Source organism: Filicampus tigris, chromosome 20, assembly GCF_054856515.1.
Source record: "Filicampus tigris isolate MCC_2025a chromosome 20, RoL_Ftig_1.0, whole genome shotgun sequence".
NCBI lineage: Eukaryota > Metazoa > Chordata > Actinopteri > Syngnathiformes > Syngnathidae > Filicampus > Filicampus tigris.
This window is the reverse complement of record NC_141236.1, coordinates 3,648,577-3,672,304: the sequence shown is the minus strand read 5'-3', so window position 1 is coordinate 3,672,304 and position 23,728 is coordinate 3,648,577. Positions and strand designations below refer to the sequence as shown.

The 23,728-nt window shown below is 41.8% G+C and overlaps 2 protein-coding genes and 1 long non-coding RNA gene across 5 annotated transcripts in view; 1 reads left to right on the top strand and 2 right to left on the bottom strand.

The window, feature by feature from the left end:
- hadhaa (hydroxyacyl-CoA dehydrogenase trifunctional multienzyme complex subunit alpha a) overlaps positions 1–9,483 on the top strand; it is an 11,632-nt gene extending 2,149 nt beyond the window's left edge. Inside the window, exons 5-21 of the mRNA XM_086018497.1 lie at positions 1,122–1,260; positions 1,354–1,473; positions 1,637–1,739; positions 2,232–2,354; positions 2,449–2,567; positions 2,670–2,726; positions 3,794–3,903; positions 3,992–4,126; positions 4,216–4,387; positions 4,460–4,546; positions 5,898–6,038; positions 6,186–6,254; positions 6,374–6,487; positions 6,652–6,733; positions 7,575–7,689; positions 7,778–7,923; positions 8,059–9,483. Of these exons, the coding sequence (XP_085874623.1) occupies positions 1,122–1,260; positions 1,354–1,473; positions 1,637–1,739; positions 2,232–2,354; positions 2,449–2,567; positions 2,670–2,726; positions 3,794–3,903; positions 3,992–4,126; positions 4,216–4,387; positions 4,460–4,546; positions 5,898–6,038; positions 6,186–6,254; positions 6,374–6,487; positions 6,652–6,733; positions 7,575–7,689; positions 7,778–7,923; positions 8,059–8,204 (1,978 nt within the window). The 3' untranslated portion in view covers positions 8,205–9,483. The remainder of the gene's footprint in view (positions 1–1,121; positions 1,261–1,353; positions 1,474–1,636; positions 1,740–2,231; positions 2,355–2,448; positions 2,568–2,669; positions 2,727–3,793; positions 3,904–3,991; positions 4,127–4,215; positions 4,388–4,459; positions 4,547–5,897; positions 6,039–6,185; positions 6,255–6,373; positions 6,488–6,651; positions 6,734–7,574; positions 7,690–7,777; positions 7,924–8,058) is intronic.
- LOC147127892 (uncharacterized) lies at positions 1,750–6,913 on the bottom strand. Its single transcript, XR_015083803.1, has 3 exons — positions 6,184–6,913; positions 5,923–6,095; positions 1,750–2,494 (listed from the first exon to the last, which is right to left on the bottom strand). It is a non-coding gene; the product is annotated as an uncharacterized LOC147127892 (long non-coding RNA).
- garem2 (GRB2 associated regulator of MAPK1 subtype 2) lies at positions 7,153–23,728 on the bottom strand. Of its 3 annotated transcripts, XM_086018499.1 has the most exons (10): positions 23,298–23,728; positions 21,421–21,561; positions 17,775–17,905; positions 16,832–16,997; positions 14,995–15,845; positions 13,149–13,318; positions 11,208–12,752; positions 10,791–10,890; positions 7,760–7,916; positions 7,153–7,602 (listed from the first exon to the last, which is right to left on the bottom strand). In XM_086018499.1, exons 1-7 carry the CDS (start codon positions 23,407–23,409, stop codon positions 12,161–12,163), a joined length of 2,163 nt encoding a protein of 720 aa, XP_085874625.1. In that variant the 5' UTR covers positions 23,410–23,728; the 3' UTR covers positions 7,153–7,602; positions 7,760–7,916; positions 10,791–10,890; positions 11,208–12,160. The 3 variants fall into 3 exon arrangements, with proteins under 3 accessions (XP_085874625.1, XP_085874626.1, XP_085874624.1); XM_086018500.1 differs by lacking the exon at positions 10,791–10,890 and having other exon boundaries at positions 7,154–7,602; XM_086018498.1 differs by having other exon boundaries at positions 7,155–7,602; positions 10,791–12,752.

The following is a 23,728-nucleotide window of genomic DNA, read 5'->3' as shown; positions in this document are numbered from 1 at the left end:
GATTGGTCACTACCTGAGCCCTGAGCAGCTGTGATGTAATTTTCCGTTGACAGAAGTGACAAAATGGCCGCCCCCGAGATGGCTAAAAACGTGTGTTTTTGCTGATTAACTCATAATCCACAAACGCAAGATGAATCAGAATGCCATGTTCAGACTATTGAAGGTGCATAGAACATATTATTGAAAATAATTTGTTTGGGTTGACCTCCCCTTTAAATGTGAAGTTTATGTTTACCATTCTTGTAAATGTAGTACACATTTAGAATAAAAAGTGTAAATAATCCGTCGACTACCTGAAGCAAATATGGCTTGTCCGTTTCTCGGTGATGTCATTGATTCTAAATTACAACTAAATCTAAAAATATGATGACATTCCCAGATTAATTTCCGATGAAATTGGTATCACTTTTCATCATATTCAATCATGTATCTTAAAGGGGAAGGGACGCAAACATTTTTTTTTCAAGAATATGTTCTATGCAAGCCCAGTAATTGAAACGGGGCATTCTGATAAATATTGATTTTGTGGAATAAATGACAATCCACCCGTTTTTAGCCATCTCTGGGGGCTGCCATTTTGTCACTTATGTCGACTGAAAATGACATCATAACTGCTCACAACGACCAATCACGGCTAAGATTCAGAAAACAGGTTAGCCGTGATTGGTCGTTGTGAGCAGTTGTGATGACATTTTCAGTCAACAGAAGACAAAATGGCCACCCCCAAAGATGGCTAAAAACGAGTGCATTTTGCTGCTTAATTTATATTCCACAAACGCAAAATTAATCAGAATGCCGCGTTTCAACTCGTGGGCCTGCTGGGAACATATTCTTGAAAAAAATATGTTTGGGTTGACTTCCGCTTTGACAGTTTTCTCCGCCCGCATAATTGCAAACACCGCGGACGTGCGCTGACATCATTGCAAATTACGATATATGCATCGCACATTCAGTTTTTGCTAACAAGAGTTTTTGTGTGATGATGTAGAGCATATTGCATAAAAGCAATATTGTGTCCACTGTTATGTAATGGGTGTCGTCCCTGGACACAAACTTTAAAAAAAAAAAAGGAGATTTCACGAGCATTTGTCCACCGTGTGCGTCCTTTCCTTTCTTCTCAGTATGATCCAGGCCTGTAAAAGTAGTGAGGAAGTAACCCGTCTCTCTCAGGAAGGTCAGAAAATGTTCGAGAAGATTGAGAATTCTCCCATCCCCATTGTTGCCGCCATCAATGGCTCCTGTTTGGGCGGAGGCCTTGAGGTGCGTTTGCGCGCGCGCACGCACATACGTCTGAAATAGCCGGAATAAATTGGAAATATCTGTTTAAGGTGAACCCTTGTGACTTCTGTGTAGTTTGCCATATCCTGCCAGTATCGAATCGCTACCAAAAGTCGGAAAACAATACTGGGCACACCAGAGGTCATGCTCGGACTACTGCCTGGAGCGGGCGGCACCCAGAGACTACCCCAAATGGTATAGCAACACATACCCATGTTAATCAGTCGTTACTAATAAGCTTTGCCACATTGTTGCGCTAGTGGCAAATAAATTACACTCGAGTATTTTAAGGTCAAGCCTCTCAAGGGGCATATCAGTTGACGTATTTGTGTGTGTGTGTGTGTGTGTGTGCGTGTAGGTGGGTCTCCCTGGAGCATTCGACATGATGCTGACAGGCAGGAATATCCGTGCCGATAAAGCTAAGAAGATGGGCTTAGTGCACCAGCTTGTGGACCCTCTGGGTATGTGCTCTTCCACATTTTATTGGACAAGCTATATCAACAACAAAGAATGTCAACGGCTCATCAAGCATATTTATGAGTTGCCTTCATTCCATTCATGATGCCACACATTTCTTCATCATGTTATTTTCCTTTACATGAAGTTAATGTCAATAAAGAGGGAAATAGGAAACAAACCTTGAATAATATGACAAAAAAAGGAAGGCCGCTCAAATACATCTTGCAGCATAGTTGGATTCAAAAAAACAGAAATTAATGTATATTAAAAGATATTATTCAGTCTCATGGAATGTGTCCTAACTTCCATAGTTTCTGTCATTACTTCTGAAATTTAAGTACGAATACGATATCATATTACAATGTTGATGTAAATGCAGCCAGTATATACTGTAAGCACATTCTGTCCGTTTTGCCAGTGTTTATGTTTTGTTTTATTCAGGTACTGAAATCATACTTCCCTTTTGATGTAATGACTCTAAATAACCACTCCAGGTCCTGGTGTGAAGCCGGCAGAGGAGAGAACGATCGACTACTTGGAGGAAGTGGCAGTAGGCGTGGCCAAAGGTATCGCCAATATGACGGTCCCCCTTGCAAAAAAGAAAAGTGTCATTCAAAGTAAGTGACGTTGGTTGTGGTCGTCCAAATTCTCACGAGAAGAGATACTTTCCTGTTTAATGTCCACAAGGACATTAACTTTCTTTGTGTGTAGAGCTGCAGGACACAGTGATGAATCTCGGCCCAGTAAAGAAGAAAATCTACAAGACGGTCAGTGAGAAGGTTCAGAAACAGACTAAAGGACTCTACCCCGCTCCTGTCAAAATCATTGAGGTAGTCAGTGCAGAATGTGGCAATCAGCAGTAGAATTAAAACACAGGACTCAAATATTGTGTGTGTGTGTGTGTACGTGCGCGACACTCTGCATTCATGTAGTCGGTCAAGACTGGAGTGGAGCAGGGAAGAGAAGCAGGCTATCAGGCTGAAGCTGAGGTATGTTTATTGTCTTTCTTATTTCACAAATGAAATTTGTGGGTAAAGTCATGAAGTTAGATATGATATAATGTAATATATAATAAATGATATAGAATGTTAAACAATACTAGAGATAGACCGATATGTTTTTTTCAGGGTAGATAACGGCAAGGCCAATAACCGATATTTGGAGCCGATATGTATTTTCAGGAAAAAAAAGGAAAATATTGGCATCAAAATAAAAACAAAAATTAACTCTTTAACTTTGTTGAAATGTTTGCAAGCATTTGTTTATTGAACAATTTTTCAGATTTGCATAATGTAGATTTTTTTAAATTATTATTATTACTATACATTTTTCACTATATTTTTACATATTTGTTATCAAATTCTAACAAAAAGTTCAGGGAATGCCCAGGGTCGTCGGGATGTCTTCAAAAGTTAAATGGAAACTTCAAAAATAGCTCCATATGCCGGTAGTTTTCTACAGTTAAATGAAGTCCTCCAAAATTTCAAAATGAGAGAAAAGTTAAACTTTCACATATCTTTGTTTTGATTTCAACACAGTTTTAAATTGATTTATTATCAGCCAACATCTTTCTAAAATGGCCGACGCCGACATTCGTCAAAATGCAGAATATCAGCGCCGATAATCGGCCCGGCCTATAATCGGTCTATCCCTAAACAATACTGTCACTAGCTACCATATTTCCACAAACACAATATTAATTAGTTTGGGTTGACTTCCTCTTTAAGGGATAGGAGAAGAAAACGTAAAGTAGGGAGAAGATAAAGTTGTATTGCTGAAATAAATCCAAATGGATTGATGGAAAAAGAGGAGCTTTTTGCGTCATGGGACGTCCCTGAGCAGTCTAGTCCCGTAACAGTCAGTCCTAAATATAAATGTATCAAACAGGCTAGTCCTCTTAAATATAAAGCGAGTGTCTACTTCCCTCGGGAGATAGCTTCACAATGTTTCCACTGGAGAGGAGCCTGGTTTCTGAAGGAAGACCATAAAGAGCTTGAGGACCTCTTCGGATTGTATTTTTAACTTTATCTCTTCTCTACTTTTGACTCTTACGCAGAACTTCGGTAAACTGGCTGTGACATCAGAGTCCAAAGCTTTGATCGGCCTTTACCACGGTCAAGTGACTTGTAAGAAGAACCGATTTGGGACCCCGAAAAAGGAAGCCAAGTAAGAGCCATGCGGTTTGATTGAGCTTCGCAGATCCACCCACCAAATAGTCCCGCTGACAATTTGCTGTATGCTCTTTTGCTACCAGGACTCTTGCAATCCTGGGTGCAGGACTGATGGGTGCAGGTATTGCTCAGGTATCCATAGACAAAGGACTCAACACCATACTGAAGGACACCACAGTTGAGGGCATCAGCAGAGGAGAAGATCAGGTCTACAAAGGGTAATATTTGCACTCATTTGACATTTTCGTCCTAATTGGCAACTAATCATAAGAGGGGGGGATTCATCTCAATCCGTTGTTATCGTTAGTCTCGATACGAAGGTGAAGAAGAAGGCGCTGTCCTCTTTTGAGCGCGACGCTACGCTGTCCAACCTCTCGGCCCAACTGGACTTCACACGCTTCTCGTCTGCCGACATGGTGATCGAGGCCGTGTTCGAGGATATCAACGTTAAACACAAAGTCCTCAAGGAGATAGAAGCAGTAAGGACATCCCGATCGCACCGATGCTAAGTATGGCATTTCGCCCTGCTAGTTTTCCACCTCTGTCAACAGGTGATCCCTCCTCACTGCGTGTTTGCCTCCAACACTTCAGCACTGCCCATTAAGGATATTGCTGCTGCAAGCAAACGGCCTGAAAAGGTGGGAATGCGCTTTTCGTCATCACATACTGCATGTATACACAAACGACACGACCACTCGCATAATCCAATGACATCCAATCCAAGAGCTAACTTTTGTTTGACAACACACAGTGTCCGTTCAATTAGTAACATTTATATTGATTTGCTTTTTTTGTCTAACAGTACGCATCAATTTATTAAAAAAAAAAAGAAAGTTAACCAATGAATATCAAGCATTGTTTTATTTTTGTGCGGGGCAACAGAATTATCTTTAAATAAGCAACTAATGAAAATGGATTGGACAAAAAAAAAAAGAAAAATGATGGTAGCCTTAGCTTAATTTTTTATTGCGCAATCGTTTCAGGGAAACACTGCATTCAAACAATTCCCGATTTTTAGCATATCCCAACATATTTTGCACCAACTTGCTCCAGCCTTCTCAGGTTTGAGGGATGCTTTCTCCAGTCTGTAAGTTTCAACTTCTTTTACACATGACCAATAGTATTCATATCCCGGTTCTTCAAAATAGTTAAATGTTTTTGTTGTTAGCTATTATATTATTTTCTTAGCTGTGTGTCTGTGTCGATATTAGAGATAGGCCGATATGTTTTTTCAGGGCCAATACTGATACCGATTATTAGTAGTCAAGGAGGCCGATATTCATTTTCAGTATAAAGAAAAATATTGGCATCAAAATAAAAAAAATAAAAAAATAAAACTCTTAACTTTGTTGAAGCATCTTTGTGCATATGTTTATTGAACAAAATTTCAGATTTGCATAATGTTGATTTTTTTATTTTTATTATTGTTATTATTACTAGGCCTACGTATTTTTGACAATATACATCTTTGTTATCAAATTCTAGCAAAAAGTTCAGGGAGCACCCAGGGTCATCATCATGTCTGAAAAAGTTACATGAAAACTTATAAACAATAGCTCCATATAGTTTTCCACAGTTAAATGATGTCCTCCAAAATTTCAAAATGGCAGAAATGTCAAACTTTCACATATCTTTGAGCAATTGCGAAAATAATAATAATCGGCCCGGCCGGTAATCGGTCTTTCAGCCGATATCTTTTTGGAAGACCCATGACCTGCATCTGCGACCAAGCTTTTTGACAGGCGAGAACGCTTTAAATTTTTCATTTGCACCCAGCACAGGTTTACGAGACACCGAATTTAGCAAATCAGCCCCAGAACATAACAGAGCCTGTTCTTTGTCTCACAGTGGATACAAGTGTGTACAGTGTTCTTTTTTTTGTACACATGTTGGTACCCTTTTGATGAACGAAAATAACAGCGGAATGAATACGGAATGAGCCGAGATGTGTTTTGCTGCCAGCACTTAATGTGATTACGTGATGCACAGGTGATTGGCATGCACTACTTCTCACCAGTGGACAAGATGCAGCTGCTGGAGATCATCACCACCGATAAAACGTCCAAGGACACGCTGGCCTCGGCTGTGAGTGTGGGCCTCAGACAGGGCAAGATCGTCATTGTTGTCGGGGTAAGAGCAGCATCAGGCTTGTTTTGCCACCGCGTGGGTGGGATGGTCAAACGGGAGCTGTGTCAACAACAACATAAAAAGAATTTGTAAAACAACGTGGTTCTAAGTGCGTGCGTGTATCGATTTGTCGCTGCTACCCGCTTACAGGACGGTCCTGGTTTTTACACCACTCGCTGCTTGGCTCCCATGTTGGCAGAAGCTGTCAGGGTGCTTCAGGTAAGCAAGGATTTTCCACAGATCTGGCAACCCGAGTAACGATGGGCACAAACGGCCTTTTTCCTCATCACGTACTAAAATAGCCACTCAACAGTGACCTTGATTTGTATGTAACACAGGAGGGGGTGAGTCCAAAGAAGCTTGACAACTTGACAACCAGCTTTGGCTTCCCGGTCGGCGCGGCGACGCTTGCTGATGAAGTCGGTATCGACGTGGCAGCTCATGTGGCCGAGGTACCGCTACTGTCATCCTCTCGAGGCGTTTAATGCCAGAGTCGTGTGATTCAACCCTGACATGGAGCCCTGCTGTCAGGGAAGTCCGCGCTTCCTTGCACTCAGAGAAAATGTATTATTATACATAATCATGTGTAACATATACTCTATGTATTTGATTCTAGGATCTTGGCAAAGCTTTTGGTACTCGCTTTGGAGGTGGAAATGTGGAGGTTCTTAAGACCATGGTAGAGAAAGGATTTAAAGGTAGAATTTTCACCCATCCGTTTCCCTGCGCTTGCCCTCATTAGAGAAGGAAATAAGCAAGTAGGACCTGTTTTTTTTTTATTTTATTTTTTTTTTCTAAAGAGGAAGTCAACCCAAACATATTTGTTTCCAGAATATGTTCTATGCAGGCCCACTAGTTGAAAAAGGCATTCTGATTAATATATAATACTGTATATCTCAAGGGGGCAGCCATTTTGTCACTTCTGTCTACTGAAAATGACATCACATTTGCTCAGGTAACCACCAATCATGGCTCAGCTTCATAAAAAAGGTGAGCTGTGATTACTCGTTACCTGAGCCCGGAACAATTGTGATGTCATTTTCAGTCGACAGAAGTGACAAAATGGCCGCCCCCTGAGACGGCTAAAAACAGGTAATTAACTCTTATTCCACAAACGCAATATTTATCAGAATGCCTTGTTCAAACTATCGGGCCTGCATACAACATATTCTTGAAAAATTTGTGTTGACTTCCTCTTTAAAGAAAACTGTTAATTATTATTAATTTAATGTATACAGTACATGCAAGGATATGAGAGTGGCATTTTTAATAATAATTCCCAATCAATATAACAGGTCTCTAGAATACAAAAGGAACTGCTTGGCTCCCCCCAAAAAAAAATATATATATATATATTCTCATAATATTACAAATGGTTCCCCCATAAATATTTTATTCTCAGGGTTTTGCTATCAGTATTTTCTATTCAGTTTGGCTCTGTCCTACTTGTCTGTCCTACCTACTAACACTTTTGACACCATTACAATGCTTTATCGCAGTGTTTTTGTGCGCTTACGGTGTACTTATCTTCTTCGATAGGTCGTAAATCGGGAAAAGGCTGTTTCATCTATGGCAAAGGAAAAAAAGACAAGAGTGTGAATTCTGATGCCGAAGCAATTCTCCAAAAATACAAACTCACTGCCCCTCCCGCCGTGTAAGGCGACATCCTCTGCTTTGTATTGATAAGGTAGTCAGTCCCTCAGTTCAAAGTCTCTAAAAGTCACCTTGTTTGTTTGTCGCAGTTCTTCAGACTCTGACGTCCAGTACCGGCTTGTGTCTCGCTTTGTGAACGAGGCCGTCATGTGTCTTCAGGAGGGAATCCTGACAAATCCAGTAGAGGGAGACATTGGGGCTGTGTTTGGACTTGGCTTTCCTCCCTGCCTGGGTGGTAAGTTGCACAAACACACGTTCACATCATTACCCAAAGAAATGAGTTCACACTGGGTTTTAGGGCCAGCCCCTCTAAATCTACAAGTGAGCGGTTTGCTTATTTTGAACCATCTTTGCTGCTGTGTGCATTAAGGCCCATTCAGGTTTGTAGACTCATTCGGCGCAAATCGTCTCGTCAGCACCATGAGGCGTTTCGAGGAAGTCTACGGGAACCAGTTCACACCGTGCCAGCTCTTACTGGACCACGCTAAAGACTCCAGCAAGACGTTCCATAACTGATCGCACCATTCATCATGATAAATGTGGGTCAGGATTAATAAGCATGACTGGATCCACTTGTCTGGTGTAAGACAGAAGTTAACCTTGTTGTTACAATTTTTCCAAAATAACAGCATCTCTTTTGCTGCAAAGTTCACAATTCTAGCTATTTACAATGTTGTTAGTGTTCTGTTGTGTACCGTCCATTTCGGTAGCTTTTGCTAGCTTCTCGGGAGCGTTTTTGCTCATTAACGTTTTTCCCAAAACAGACAATGCTTGTGAAGGACTTTTTCAAGGTCAAATTTAGTAGAAATTTGTCACTAACGAGTTGAGCTTATAAAATGAGGTGCATTGGGCTTTGGGTACAAGAGATGAGTCAAGTGTTCCAATAATCATTTTAATTTGAAAAGGAAATTTACTGTTGTAGTTTCATTGGTGTACAACTTCATTCCACCCAACCAATATTTTTTCCCTGCTCATGTAGAGACACCATTTTTTTTGTCTATGAAAATCATCTTTATGAAGAGAGAAATGTTCATAGTGCTTTTGTATTGGATTGCATTTGCCGTACCTAATGAAGTGTCCACTTAAAGCAGGTCACTTTTTTCCAAATATTAAATTAATATGGCTGTGATGTTCTTGCACTGTTTTGTAACAGAACCACGCAACCAGTCGAAGTGTGACGCCGACTGTGATTGTAATTGAGTTTGTTTGTTTTATTTGATTGTACCCAACTCGTTAATGAGCCTTCGGTGATCCATCCGTCCATTTTATATCGCTCTTGTTCTCATCAGATGGTAACTGGAATTCGTCCCAGCTGACTTTGGACATGAGGCAATTCCAGTGCACATATAGAGACAAACAACATCTATGGACAACGTAGAACAAGAAATTGTAGTTGGCTACTCGGAGAAAACCTTTACAAGCACGAGCCCACCATACCGCCACATTTTCGACTTCAATTTTGAAGTCAGTCTCCTCTGTGTAAAAATATAAATATTGAGCTTATTAGAGATCAAATTTAAAGAATTAAAAAATATATATATTTGTGGGCATGTCTGAGAGAACTGGTTTGTTTTTGACTACAGATGCTTGAATTATTCATTTAACAGGACACAGCCCAAATAGAGCAGAAACGTTTTTTTTCTTTGTTTTTAAACCATGCTTTTGTAACATTAATGTGATAATTGTGATAATTAATGTTATTGTTTAGCAATTTGGACATTTGACTCCACTATGGTTGCAGCTGCAGTATGTTGACGTAGCAAAACAGGTACTGAATAAAAAGACTTGGGCATTCCTTTTTTGTCTTGCACATACTTCAATGTATTTTTACACTCTTTCTATTCCCAGTGAAACGGAACTGTGACTTTAATTACAGTTTAGGAAAAAAGAGCATGAGAGAATTTACTTACCTTTACTAATACAAAATTTAACCGCATAATTACCACACAATCATCAGTAATCTTAAAATAACACATATTGAAAGACAAAAACATTGTGTTCAATACTTCATTACATTTCCTGATGAAATGAAATCAGAATGTCAACATACATTATAATCAAGCATGATTTAATTTAATCATTTATGCATGGCTAAATTAAGCATTTCAAAGTGAGCTGAGGTACATTTTAGAAACTATATTTTTGAGGGGTCAAAAGTCACACGACTACAAACAGAACAACAGTGTGTGTTAACCAAGTACGGAATGTTAAAAAAAAACAACAACATTGTGTCCTATAACAAAAAATGTCACCCATGACAGAATGCTGCAAATGTATTGGTTTTATGAATTGCAGATGGCTTCTAATTATCTTTCAGTAGAAGGGTACAAAACAAAAAAGATGCTTTTGAGGTTTCTAATTGTCTGAAAAAGACACTGTAAATTACTTTTAGCAACTTAAAGCGGAAGTCAACTCCAAATTTTTTTCAAGAATGTGTTCACAGCAGGCCCAGTAGTTGAAACACGGCATTCTGATTGATTTTGTGTGTGGAATATTAGTTAAGCAGCAAAATGCACTCGTTTTTAGCCATCTCTGGGGGCGGCCATTTTGTCTTCTGTCGACAAAAAAAAAAGCATCACAACTGCTCACAACGACCAATCATGGATGACCTGTTTTCTGAATCTGAGCCGTGATTGGTCATTATGAGGAGTTGTGATGTCATTTTCAGTAGGGATAGACCAATATGCTTTTTTCAGGGCCGATACCGATTATTAGTAGTCAAGGCGGCCGATGACCGATATTTGAAGCCGATATTTGTAGAAAAAAGGGGTAAAATGGTGTCAAATTTATGAAAAATAAAAACTCCAACACTTGACTTCGTTTAAATGCCTTTAAGCCCATGTTTATTAAAAAACTTTAGTGATTTACTAGATGTTCAAGCTTTTCTAGATCTTAAAAGATAGACAACTTTGTTTTAAGTTGCACAAAAAAGTGCAAGGAGCTCCCAGGCTCAGCTGCATGTCTTATAGTTCAATGAAAACAAACATCTCCTTACAGTAAATAGTTTTCTAAAAATCCACTATAACTGAAATGTTTATCTTTCACACATCTTTGTTTTAAAGTTCAAAAACACAAAAGTGAATCCCCAACGCAGATACTAACCAGTAAGCATGTTTCCAAGACCGGGCTGTCACATGCAGTACTTTGCCGTCAATTTTTGCACCATGTACAGCACCTGGAGCGGTGGTTGTTTTAAAGTGCTCTATAAATAAAGTTGAGTTTAGCTTTTCATGACATGTCTTGCACACAGACACGCACACACTGGCACTCACGTCTTACTTTTATCACCATTTACCTATATGATAAGCAACTTTACTTCTCTTAGGAGCCATGTCGTTCACAATGAAAATTAACTGTTTGGCATTGGGGAGTGGTTAGCTTGAGCCGCAAGGCAGCTTAACTGTGGCGAGCAGAACTGCCCCTTGTGTTTATATGCCATAGAAGGGTTCATAGCAATGTTACAAGTGAGTTATAGTAGACTGACATTTACTAACATTTCGGCGGAGTCTATTGCATTACCTTGAACTACTACCTCGCCGACTCCCGTCGCGAATGTGCCTGGCTCGTCCAGGAGACACAGAGAGAGGGAGCGCACACGCAGCTTTACGCTGATTGGCTGTTCCGCACTGCGCAAGGAACCAATCAAATGATGCTTTGGGCGGGCCAATCTACCAATGCAGGCAGGGCCAGTGGTGCAGCTGAGAGGGAGAAGCACGCTGCAGCAAGCACGAATAAAGCAGTTTTTAATTTATCGGCCTTAAAATGAAAAAAAAAGGCCGATGCCGATAATTGCCAAAATGCCAAATATCACCCCCCGACAATCGGCCCGACCGATAATCGGTCCATCCCTAATTTTCAGTCGACAGAAGACAAAATGGATGCAGCCAGAGAAGGCGAAAAACAAGTGGATTAACACTTATTCCACAAACGCAATATTTATCAGAATGCCCTGTTTCAACTAGTGGGCTTGCATAGAACATATTCTGGAAAAAAATGTTTGCGTTGACTTCCCCTCAAAATGTGATCATAATCCTCTACTGTGGTGAAAATACTTCATTATGTAACTTTTTAAATATTCTTTATGCGTTGCCTGCATGGGTGTCTATGCCTTTTGGCATCTTAGACACAATAAAATATCTTTAGCGTGGTCATGCCATTTGTTAGTGAACCAGTTCCGGTCTGGGATTCCGATAGGAAACAAGTCTGCGTGTGACAGCCAATGACAGGTTTCATTGAAGTCTCTCTTGGTCACAGTTGAAGGCACATTTAGGATGGCTAAGAAGGCACGTTCTCGCCCCGCTTCTACCAAGTCATAGTTTGGTTCAGGTTGATATGCAATTTGTAAGCTTTTCTTGTGACTAGTTATGAAGGGTACCTACCTAACTGGTCCATAATGTACCGCTTGTTTACAACCTCTACTGGAGTAAGAGTCACAGTGATATGGATCGGTTGACAGGGAATATGTGTGCGTGTTAGATCTTGGGCCTCCACCCTTGTATGAACTGGGTGATCTTAGTGACATGGAGTCGGCTCAGGTGAAAGTCATGCGACAGGATGTCCTCGGTCAGCTGAACCAAGAGGCTGCCATCGATTCGCTCTCTCTGGAATATAGACACGGCGGCCTCCGACAGGCCGATGAAGCGCAGGCAGGCCGACACTTCCTCCAACGACAGCGCGGACAAGTCAGCGGGGGGACGCCAGGCGGAGTCGGCAGGTGCGGGCGAACCTTCGATCGCCCCTGCGCTCGTCCCGCCTCCCTCTGCACCTCGAGAGGATTCTGGACTGTCTGCCGGCTCAGGTGACGGGCAAGGGGACTGCCGGTTGAAAGGGTTCAAAGCACCGAAAGGGGCGAAGCGACTTTGCGGGGGCGGGGGTCTCAGTCGAAGCCCGGCGGTGAAGCAGTCCACCCACGGCTCGGCCCAGGTGGCTTTTGCCGTCTGAGGGTTGGCGGTAGTGTCGGCGGGGATGGTGGAGACTGGCTCAGGGTTGGTGGGGTTGGGGGCGGGACAGTCGGCCCAGGAACATGGGTAACAGTAGAGGGAAGTATCTGGAGAGTGCGAGCAGCTGGAAACCGACAGAGGAAATTTAACATGAGCATCAGGCATCAATCAGCACGAATCAAAAATAATTGCTTAAAGGATTTTAATTTGGAGGTAGTTTAGTTCAAAACATGGCATTCTGATTAATAAAACGTTTGTGGAATATGAGTTCAGCAGTAAAATCCACACGTTTTTAGTCATCTCAGGGGGCGGCCATTTTGCCACTTGTTGTTGACTGAAAATACAAAAAGCTAATTTTCTCCACTTTTTATTCAGAAACAGGTGTTTTTGGGGAAACCAACCCATTTTCTACTGCTGATAACAAAAGAACAAAAATGAAACATTTTTTAAAAATGATGATCTGTTACCATTGAAGGAAAAAAAAATCTAGAGTAATAATTACAAAGGAAGGTGACTGTACCTGTCCTGCAGTCCTGAGGAGTAGAAGGAAAGATTAGGTCTGGGGGAAGTGGAGGCCTTGGTGAAGCGAGGGGGGACAGGGGGGCTGGGGGCGGGGCTGGAGATGGAGCCCAGTTTAGAGCCGCGAGGAGGGACTGGAGGAGCAATCAAGTAGCGACACTCCTCTCTCACCTACAGAGTCACACACATACACGCACAAAAAATGAAAACCACAGCAGGGGCGGTCTATGTGTGTGTGTGTGTACTGTTGCCTTGTGTTCTGCTCGGTAAATGTCAAACTTGGGTGACCTTTACACTTCCGACAAAATTCTTAACTATGCTCTTTCCATACACGCACACACAAAGTTTGGCAGACTCAATTTCAGGGAACGAGGAACACGGTGTGAGCCAGGCTCTTTTTCAGATGGCGGCATGAATTCCCACATGATTGAAAAGTGTCATTTAAATCAAAGAAAACAAGTCTCATAATTGGTCAACAGGGGGTTCACTGCACTGTAGTTTCCTAAAATGGAGCGTACCTAAAGTAAGTGGTTGGTGTGAAAACGAATAAAATAACTTACGGGTGCTAAAATTGAAAAAGCATTTTCGTTAAAGTGAAGTCAATCCAAATGTTCTATGCAGGCCCACTAGTCTAAACGTTGCATTCTGATCAATATTGTGTTTGTGGAATATGAGAAATCCACCCGTTTTTTGCTAGCTCAGGGGGCGGCCATTTTGTCACTTCTGTCGACTGAAGATGACATCGAAGTTGCTCAGGGTTCAGATAACGACCAATTGTGGCTCAGCTTCAGAAAACAGGTAAGCCGTGATTGGTCGTTATCTGAGCCCTGAGCATCTGTGATGTCATCTTCAGTCGACAAAAGTGACAAAATGGCCGCCCTCTGAGCTAGCTAAAAACGGGTGTATTAACTCATATTCCACAAATGAAATATTAATCAGAATGCAGTATTACAACTAGTGGGCCTACATACAACATATTCTGGAAAAATATATGCTTGGGATGACTTCCTCTTTAACAAACTAAAATGAAAACAAATGCTTTTAAAAAACTACCTGAAACTACTGTACATACCACGTTTATAAAACTATCTACCGAAAATGTATTTCGTTTTTGTCTTTGTTAATTAATACCGTAAATTAGCTTTCAGGGTTCATTTTTCATATCTATTATAGGGTTCATATTTATTTTGGTACAGCCGTACTTATTCTGTACGGAATCAGGACGGTCAAACAGTCGTTTGAGAATCGCAGTTTACTTTATTTTATTACACAATACTTAGTGACCTTTTTATATATATGCATATATATATATATATATATATATATATATATATATATATATATATATATATATATATATATATATATATATATATATATATATGTACACACACATATATATATATATATATATATATATATATATGTACACACACGCATATATATATATATATATATATATATATATATATATAAATACACACATATATATACACATATATATTATATTAGTATTTAAAAAAAACTACTCCAATAAATAACATTTAAAGTGCAGCATTTTCGAAAAAAATAACTAATAAACTTGCTTTAAAAACATCAAAACGAAAGAAAACTAGCGAAAAATTCCAAAACTATTATAACCGTGGTGTGCGTAGAGAAATATCACTATCCATCAGTATTTTAAACATTGTGGACATTTATGTGTTTTAAGTGTACGGCAAGCTTCCCAGGAAGTGTTTGTTTGTGTAAATGAGGTTCAAAATCGCTAATAATTCATGAGATGCATTCGCACTCTTGAGAAGCGGATGCTGCCTTCAACAGCAAGAGTGTGTTGTGGGCGAACTCACAGCATCAGATTTGGGCGGTACGGGCGGTGGAGCAGTCACTGTTGTCACCACCGTGCCCAGGGAGCCATCCATTGAGGAGGATGAATGGAAGGAAATGAGGTTCGGTTCCTTTCCTAGGCCGTCCGCATTCTGATTGGTCCAAAGCTCCTCATAAGGTATCTCCTCAGTGGTCCTCATTTCAGCTTCGGTCCACTCAGGAGTCACATACTCCCGATCATCACCTGCTCCCTCCCCTAGCTGGACCCCAAGAGAGTCCCTGCAGCGCTGCGATAGGCTGTCCGAGACCCCGCCCCCGTAGCTGCATATTGACAGCTGTTGCAGGGCCGGCGCCAACGAGTCCTGCGCCGACACGCACATGCGTGAGCGTCGCGGGCTCACACACTCCTCTGTCATACACTCCAACTCGGGACGGGTTTCCCTCACAGCTCGAGAGTAGGCGTCGGGGTCGAAGGCGTGTCGCAAAAGCAGGCTCTCCAGGGCCGCCGTGTGCGCGGAGGCCTCGGCCACGTCGAACCGGGGCATGCAGCGTAGCAGCAGGAAGTGGGAGGGCGACACTTCCTGTCGGCGAAGTACCATACAGAGTACCACCGTCTTGCTGACGATGTTGAGCAGCTTGAAGCGGTGGCCTTCTCGCACCGCATGGCGGTCATAGGGGTTGCGCGGCGGGCGGGACGGCACCGACACGTTGACGGGGAGGCGGACCCGCTCGATGATGCTGCGCACTGTGTGCTCTCCGCCCAGCATGCCTTGCTCCAAAGGGGAGCGCGTGCAAAAGCGTCCACGGCAGGCAAAAGGCAAGCTGACGCTCTGATTGGTGCGATGGTTCATACACACCAGGCAGGGAGTTTTACCTATACACAAAGAAAGGGTGCTCGTGATGATGCAATCTGCAATTTAACTGGGGTACACATGCACCAATATTTAGTGATGGGAAAATGAAGCTTCATGAGCCACTTGTGGTATTTTTTCACTGCTCTCGACGGTGCTCTTGGTCTAAAGATAAACGATATTGCAATGGACATGTATTAATTTCCACTACATCTTTAAACCAAGAGTGCCATTTAGAGGAGTAAAAAAATATCAAGTGCTTCATGAAGTTTCATTTGACCATCACAATACAATACAATACTATACAACTTTATTTATATAACTCAATCCAAAAATGTTCTTTACAATAACATGTTCTATGCACCTCCATTGGCTAAACAACACACTAGTCTAATTCCACCCATTTTTGTCCATCTCAGGGGGCGGCCATTTTGTCACTTGCTGTCAACTGAAAATGACATCACAGTTGCTCAGGGCTCAGGTATCGACCAATCACAGCTCACCTGTTTTCTGAAGATGAGTCATGATTGGTCATTAGCTGAGCCCTGAGCATCTGTGATGTCATTTTCAGTAGACAGAAGTGACAAAATGGCCGCCCCCTGAGATGGCTAAAACCGCGTGAATTTTGCTGCTTAAGTCATATTCCACAAACAATGTTAATCAGAGTGCCTTGTCTTAACTAGTGGGCCTGCACAGAACATATTCTGGAAAAAACATTTTGGGTTGACTTCCACTTTAAGGAAAAAAATATAAATCATAGGTTGTATCATTGAAGTTCAGAAGCTATTTTCAGGAAATGACAAATAGTACTGATTTGTAAAAAAAAACAACTAAATTGACCAAATTGTATGTCTAATCTGTTACTATTTAACCAAATTAGATCTTTCTAATATTTCAATTACTGTACTTTACAGCTACGCCAGAGGTCAAAATATTACAAAGAAGTCTCAGTTGTACACTGCAAACTATCTAATAAAAAGTCTGGTGAGTGTACATGATCCTTTCTTACTTCGGGGAGTCTTTCCCAGGCGTCTCAACAGTGCACTCAGTCCTGTCTTTTCCTTGGTTGGCGTGGCACAGAGCAGCTCGGCCTTCCCCATGAGTGACAGCTCATCTCCAGCCTGCAGAGTGAAGCTGTAGGGCTCACTGTCCTCGCTGAACTCCCCTGAAACCACCTGCGCAATTGCACACATGCATTCCATATGTGAATGAAGTCCATTCAAAGAATGCAAGCAGCCTTTACTCTCATTTAAAGCGAAAGTCAACCCAAACATGTTTTTTTTTTCAAGAATATGTTCTATGCAAGCCTAACAGTTGAAACAAGGCGTTCTGATAAAGTGGTAATCCACCCGTTTTTAGCTAGCTCAGGGGGCGGCCATTTTGTCACTTCTGTAGACTGAAAATGACATCGGAGTTGCTCAGGGCTCAGATAACGACCAATTATGGCTCACCTGTTTTCTGAAGCTGAGCCATGATTGGTCGTCATTTGAGCCCTGAGCAACTTTGATGTCTTCAGTCGACTGAAGTGACAAAATGGCCGCCCCCTGAGCTACCTAAGATTCGGCTCAGATTCAGAAAACAGGTCAGCCGTGATTGGTCGTTGTGGGCAGTTGTGATGTCATTTTCAGTCGACAGAAGACAAAATGGCCGCCCCCAGAGAGGTCTAAACATACAATACAATACAATACAATTTTATTGAAATGAGTGCATTTTGCTGATTAGCTTATATTCCACAAACGCAATATTAATCAGAATGCCGCGTTTCAACTAGTGGGCCTGCTGGGAACATATTCTTGAAAAAAATATGTTTAGGTAGAGTTGCGCTTTAAGGCAAACTTTTTACAACTCTGTGATTTTGCATGCGTACCAAACGCTTTGGTCAGTGAGTGTACATAATGTCGAAACTGTAGTTAAGTCTGCACATTCCTAAAGAGAAGCAACGAGGCATGAACCTTGACGCTGAACGTGATTGTTTCCATGACAAAGACTCGGTCGGGGAACACTCCAGCAACCTCTTCCACACTGGAGAAATACTGGACGGGATCCCTGATGTCTCTGTCTTCATCCAACAATTTGAACTTTCCTGTGGAGGGACAAGAGCAACATAAAGAGTAAAAGGAGTTAAAGCGGAAGTCAACTCAAACATATTTTTTTTCCAGAATATGGTCTATGCAGGCCCACTAGTTGAAATACGATATATGATCCTAACTTCAAAAAAAAAAAACATTCTGGAAAAAAAGGTTTCGGTTGACTTCCGTTTAAGGCCATTTCCATGCAGGTATCATTGACATACAAGAATGAAGAGATAAAGTGTACAAAAGAGTCGATTAGTAACGAAAGTAAGAAATATTTTGTGTCCCCTTTGACACCTTTCAACATTCTTCTTCTTACAAAAACACATCTGCTGCACACACAATTTTGGATGACGGGAGCACAAAGACACCTCAGTGACCTCTGACCTGGCACCAGCTTTGGAGCCAATCGACAGTCGACAGGGTCGTCATGGCAACCGGTAAAGGACCCCCATTCTCACGCAGAGCAGAGACACATCACCATGGAGACACTTACACACTCACGCAGACCCCCCCCCCCGCCCCACACACACACACACAACCCTCCGCCTTTCTTTCATTTCCTCGTGGCCTCCTTCGTCCGTAAATCTTTCCCACTCGGTGATGGGAAGCAGGCAGCGTTGCAGACTAGTAACGCTGTTTGTTTTTGTTTGATCGGTGCTACTTTTTGAGTTCGGTTCAAGTGGCCCCAAGTTACCCATAAAGAACATTTTTATTTTAAGATGCTATTGCCTTCTCGCTCGTTCACGTACAGGTTAATCTGAATGCTGTGTGGATGTTGGATTGAATCCTGAGAACCCCCAAAGGGTCTTGGTGAGAGAGAGAGAGAGAGAGATGAGATTTTTGTTGTTGTCTGAGAGGCAGAGCAGAATACCAAACTCCAGCATCTTATTTGGCAGAAAGTCCCTCCTTCATTCTTCGCTGCATTCTCCCCCACAAGCTCCAACCAAGTTTCAAGCCAAACAGCTCCCAGGACAAGACAGCACAGAACAATACCAGCAAATAGTGCACCCCAACATCCCCCTTGCCAACTTCGAAAGTGGTTCATTGCTTGAATTCTTGTTGAGAAGTTTGAAACCTGGGTGTACAGTGAACTATTTAATATACTGTACATTCATATTTTTTCATGTATGAAGCAAAAAAGGAAAGCACTTTAACTAGCGGTGCATTTCGGGCTGAGTTAGATAACAAAAAGGTGGGGAGCCATTCGAGCCAAACTCGTCTCTTGGAGCGACGTCATCTGTTGGCTCTTTTTAATTGGGTGCTGCTTGAGACTGTTGCTTCTGTGCAACACACATATGAAGAGGACTACAACTCCCAAACGACTGTTCGACCTCCTCTTTTTCTGGCTAACGGCCGTGCAGTAATAGCGAAATAAATACTAACTATCATTTAAAATGAACCCCAAATTTTTGGTAATTCAATTAACTACCAAAGATGAAAATGAGGGACATTTTCACTATCATTATAGTTTTCGTCAGTCATTTTTCGCCTTTTTAAAAGCATTTTCATTTTTATTTTATTTTGTTAATGAAAATGTTTTTTTCAATTTTAGTTTTAGTTCTTTCGTTAACTAACCTCGTTACCTTGAATAATGCAATATCTTATTATTAATAATAAATTGAATTCATTTATGTTTAGACTGTTCATGTTAATGACTTCTGGCAATAATTATGAAACAAATATCAATATGCAACACTTTATTTTGAAAGATCTCTGGCAGTGTTTACACTTTCAAAATGATCGCTTCGACAACATTCCTAGAAAATGACAATGTCCCATCACCGGTAAGCTATTTTTAGAACAGGACCGCACGCTCCTCATCACGTCCTTGGGGGCTACCTGCTGCCCGTGGGCACCACATTGGTGACGCCTAGTCTAAACGAACTTTTACAATATTTACAGTACTGACAAGTTCATTCAAATGTATTCAAAATGACAACAAGAAACTAATTGCTTCATAGCTTCTTGAACTGAGTGGTACCATATTGAATACCAATCCTTTTACGTCCCACCGTTAGATGCTAGCAGCTAGCTAGTACACCGCTAATACTGTGTTCGAATACTTGCTATAAATAACGTGAAATTGGGACATCAAGCTAAGCTTCAATGCACCTTTATGCATAATGTAGGCTTTGTTTTGGAAGGATTACAAAAGATGAAGTCCCGCTAATCCCTCTTTTCAACGGCAAAAAGCATTAAGGCCAGGAATGGGCTGAGGCGCCACTTACTTTCAGAGACCCATTCATGAGAATGGGATCATTCAGCTTTTCTGTCCACTACACCTCAGTCATCACTTGAGAAGGAGGGAAGAGAGAGAGAGAGAGAGCGAGAGAGAGAGAGAGGAGCATCCTGTTGTGTATCCCCAGCGGGAAACCTATATTGCTCTCCTCCTAAGCATATTTGGACTTCCTGGATGAAGTCACCACACAGACATTAGCTCACCACTGCCAGTGGCTTGTGATTCAGTCTGCAGTTACCTGCCATATTTGGATGTTGCTCAAAAATTAATCATGCATCTAAATTGCACCGTGGATTTATTTCATGGTTATGCGAATGAAGAAAAAAAAAAATCTTCCTCACCACCCTACAAAAAAAAAACAATAATTGAAACCAAAAGACACTATTCCCTTTCCCTACTTTTCTTGTTGACATTGAATCCAACTTAATATAGTCTCCTCAGTTTTACGGAAGAAAAGCATAAACATTTCTTCTTTGAAACAAGCAAATCGCCATTTTGCATCACCCAGGCTTGGTCCCTTCATCTGTCAATAAACCCAGTCAAGTGCTTATCTCAGACTACAATCACCTTCCTTCACTTAACCCCAAATATTCTCTCATTCTTCCCAAAAAGGAGCCAGGGAGGCGGGAGTGGTGTGAGGTGACATCAGCGCTGCATCAGTAAAGGAAGCAATGAAGAGGAGGCATAAAGCTCCAGTTACACAGTGAACAATACGACTGGTCCAGCAGTCGGAAGAATGGGATTGCAGGGGATGAGCTTCGGTGAGGTCATACTGAGCGGACGCGTCCCACATCCAGCATTGCGGTCAACAAAATGGAAAGAAGGAAACTAGCAATTTCTCACAAAAGCGAGTACGCCACTCAACATTTTATTGTATCTTCTCATGGGACAAAATTGAAGAAATGGCACTTTGTCTACAATGTAAAGCAGTCTATATGTACAGTATGTATAAGTGTCCATTTACCGTCCTAACCAAATACCTCAACACACAGTCAATGTCAAAACCCCTGGCAACAAAAGTGAGTACACCCCGAAGTGAGAATGTCCAGCTTGTGTGGAATTAGCCATTTTCCCTAAAAAGTTCTAGTAAATTTTGTGTTGTCTTTTATGCGGTTTGCAAGATAATTTGGGGGCAGAAATACCCAGCATGTCCTTTTTTCAAGCTATTTTAGTTGGTCCAAAACTCCTGGCCATTGTCTCTTATGGTGTATTTTAGTGGTACCATTTATGTTCAGTTTAGGTACGAAATATCTGTCAGAGTGCCAATCAGGTACGTCGTCTCACCTTGGTATTGTAGAGGGATGTCAATCTTGGGCCCGATGACGTAATGACCTTCTTCTAAACTATGAGCCGTCACTGTGGTCCACTGACGACAGGAGTGGAGCAGAACCACATCCTCCTCTGAAAGACCCTCAACACATTCACCTGAAAAACACGCACGCACACACACACGTGCACATTCACAAAAAATATCTAAAAGCATGAATGGATTAGCCACAAAAAAATTGCCGATTAGCTGCAGTCCTGATACACAAACATGGTTTTTGTTTTCGAAGCCACAATAAATAGTTAAGTAATGTAAAATAGGCAACCCGCGATTACACAGTCAATACACACAGAGAAGTCTGAAATCGAGCCACGGTGAGACCCGGACAAGTGTTTCCATTTTCACTTTGATGGAACGGAAAACACCCAAACAAATATCGCAATGCTTTTTAAAAAGCAATTTCGTCCACAGGTGTTTTGCTTGGGGTGATATGCTGTGTTTAGTCGTAATGTGAAGAGGGGTGAGTACACACTTGAGTTTATAGCCATTTTGCTCTTGAGTTTACTTTTTAACACATAGCCTACTCACAAAAAGTTCAGAATTCAGGTGAAATTGCACGGTGGCCCCAAAATGCACTATAGCTGAAACTTCATTTAACCTTCCAGAAACTTTTAAATGCACGTCCAACGGTTCGGTGTTTTAGTACTTTTTGCACAACTGAGGTTCTTTAACAAAGAATTAAATGTCAAATTTCCAGGGACTTCAGAGCCTTTCTGTGACTCTTCCAGTCTCTCTTTTGCAACCTGCTGCCTTTCTGAGACCATGAAGAGGCACTGCTAGTGTATTTTGGGTTTATTTATTAAATACCCCATCTGCATGGTGAAAAATTATGCAGGTAAAGCTCTTGTGTTTACTGTTGTTGCCAATATGAAATGGAAAAACTGCATGTTCAGCTGCATATGATTTATTATCATTTGTGTTGTCTGGCTGCGGAAACAAGCAGCCAGCATCGCGGGGGCGCGCAGCAAATGCAAGGTGCGTAGTCGTACATTTCGATGGAGCGTGACACGCTTTTCTCGACGACGCAAAGCTGGAGATTTTCCCCTCTTCGGTCCTTAGTATTCAGCGCATCTACTGACGCGTTGCATCATTTACATATGAAAAGAGTTGCGCGGCACTTTAGCAGCACAACAGACACTTTGTGGCTTTTCCGGGCAGCTCTGGACCAGAACAACTTGGACAGAACACCCACACCGCTCGTTCCCAAAGTCAAGCCCCCTGGTGTGCAGGCGACATATTCACTTCGGAAACAACCGAAAGGTGTTACAAGAAACACACAGACGACTATCATATCACGTCTCCTCAACAAGGCGCTGGTTTAAGATTAACTCGGAAGCAAAGAACACTTTGACACCGCTTCAAAGTAGCAAATGTGAATGATGCGAGACGGAAATGGATTTCACTTTTAAAAAAGATGTCATACATGACATATATTTTTACATTTTTGATAAGTAAAATAAGGAACAACTTTAAAATACCACTATACTGCATACAAATCAAAATCAAAATGTTACAAAAATTGCGTTTTCTTTTTTTAAGTCTTTACCGGAAACATGGAACATTTTCGCTCGCCTTAAACACCGAGAGTTAAACTTTGCACTTAACCGGCGTAGTTTGTCCAAAGTAAACATAGACAATTTAGTCGTTTGAGTTGTAGAGTCTTATTTCGTTTTCCTAACTGCAACACTTGAATTGTTTCTGTCATCTGAACGGCGAGCAAGTGCCATTTAGGTTAGCCAACGTCGCTGTCAAAAAGACGCTTAAACAACCTAAAAGCGATATGCTTCGAGAATGAAGCATGCGCAGCACCTGCGTGGCTGTCGGATTCTCTTACCGTGGGTCAGACGGACCAGAGTGGGCAGACGGAACTTGCTGACCACCGCGTCCAAAGGCAGCGCGAGCGGGCTCCAGGAGATCTCCGACAGGCTCGCCGACAACTTCTCCATCCTCCCGGGTCATCACTGTGCCGGAGATGAGGAGGAGGGTGAAGATCTTAGCGGCGGTTGTTTGGATGAAGGTGAGGAGGAGGATGGAGGTGAAGGTGGCGGAGTGGTCGTAAAGAGTTTCGCCATGTTTGAATGTGGTAGGAAAGAAGCTGCGGACAGTGAGTGCGAGCTGAGGGAGGGCGCCAGAGACCTTCCACCCCCCTTGAGCCACCCCCCCCAACGCCCAAGTAGCAGAGCCCAATTTAAACCCCACGAGAAATCTGACATATACGTTCCAACACAATCTAATCTATTTGGGTGGGATTTAAGTATAAGAACA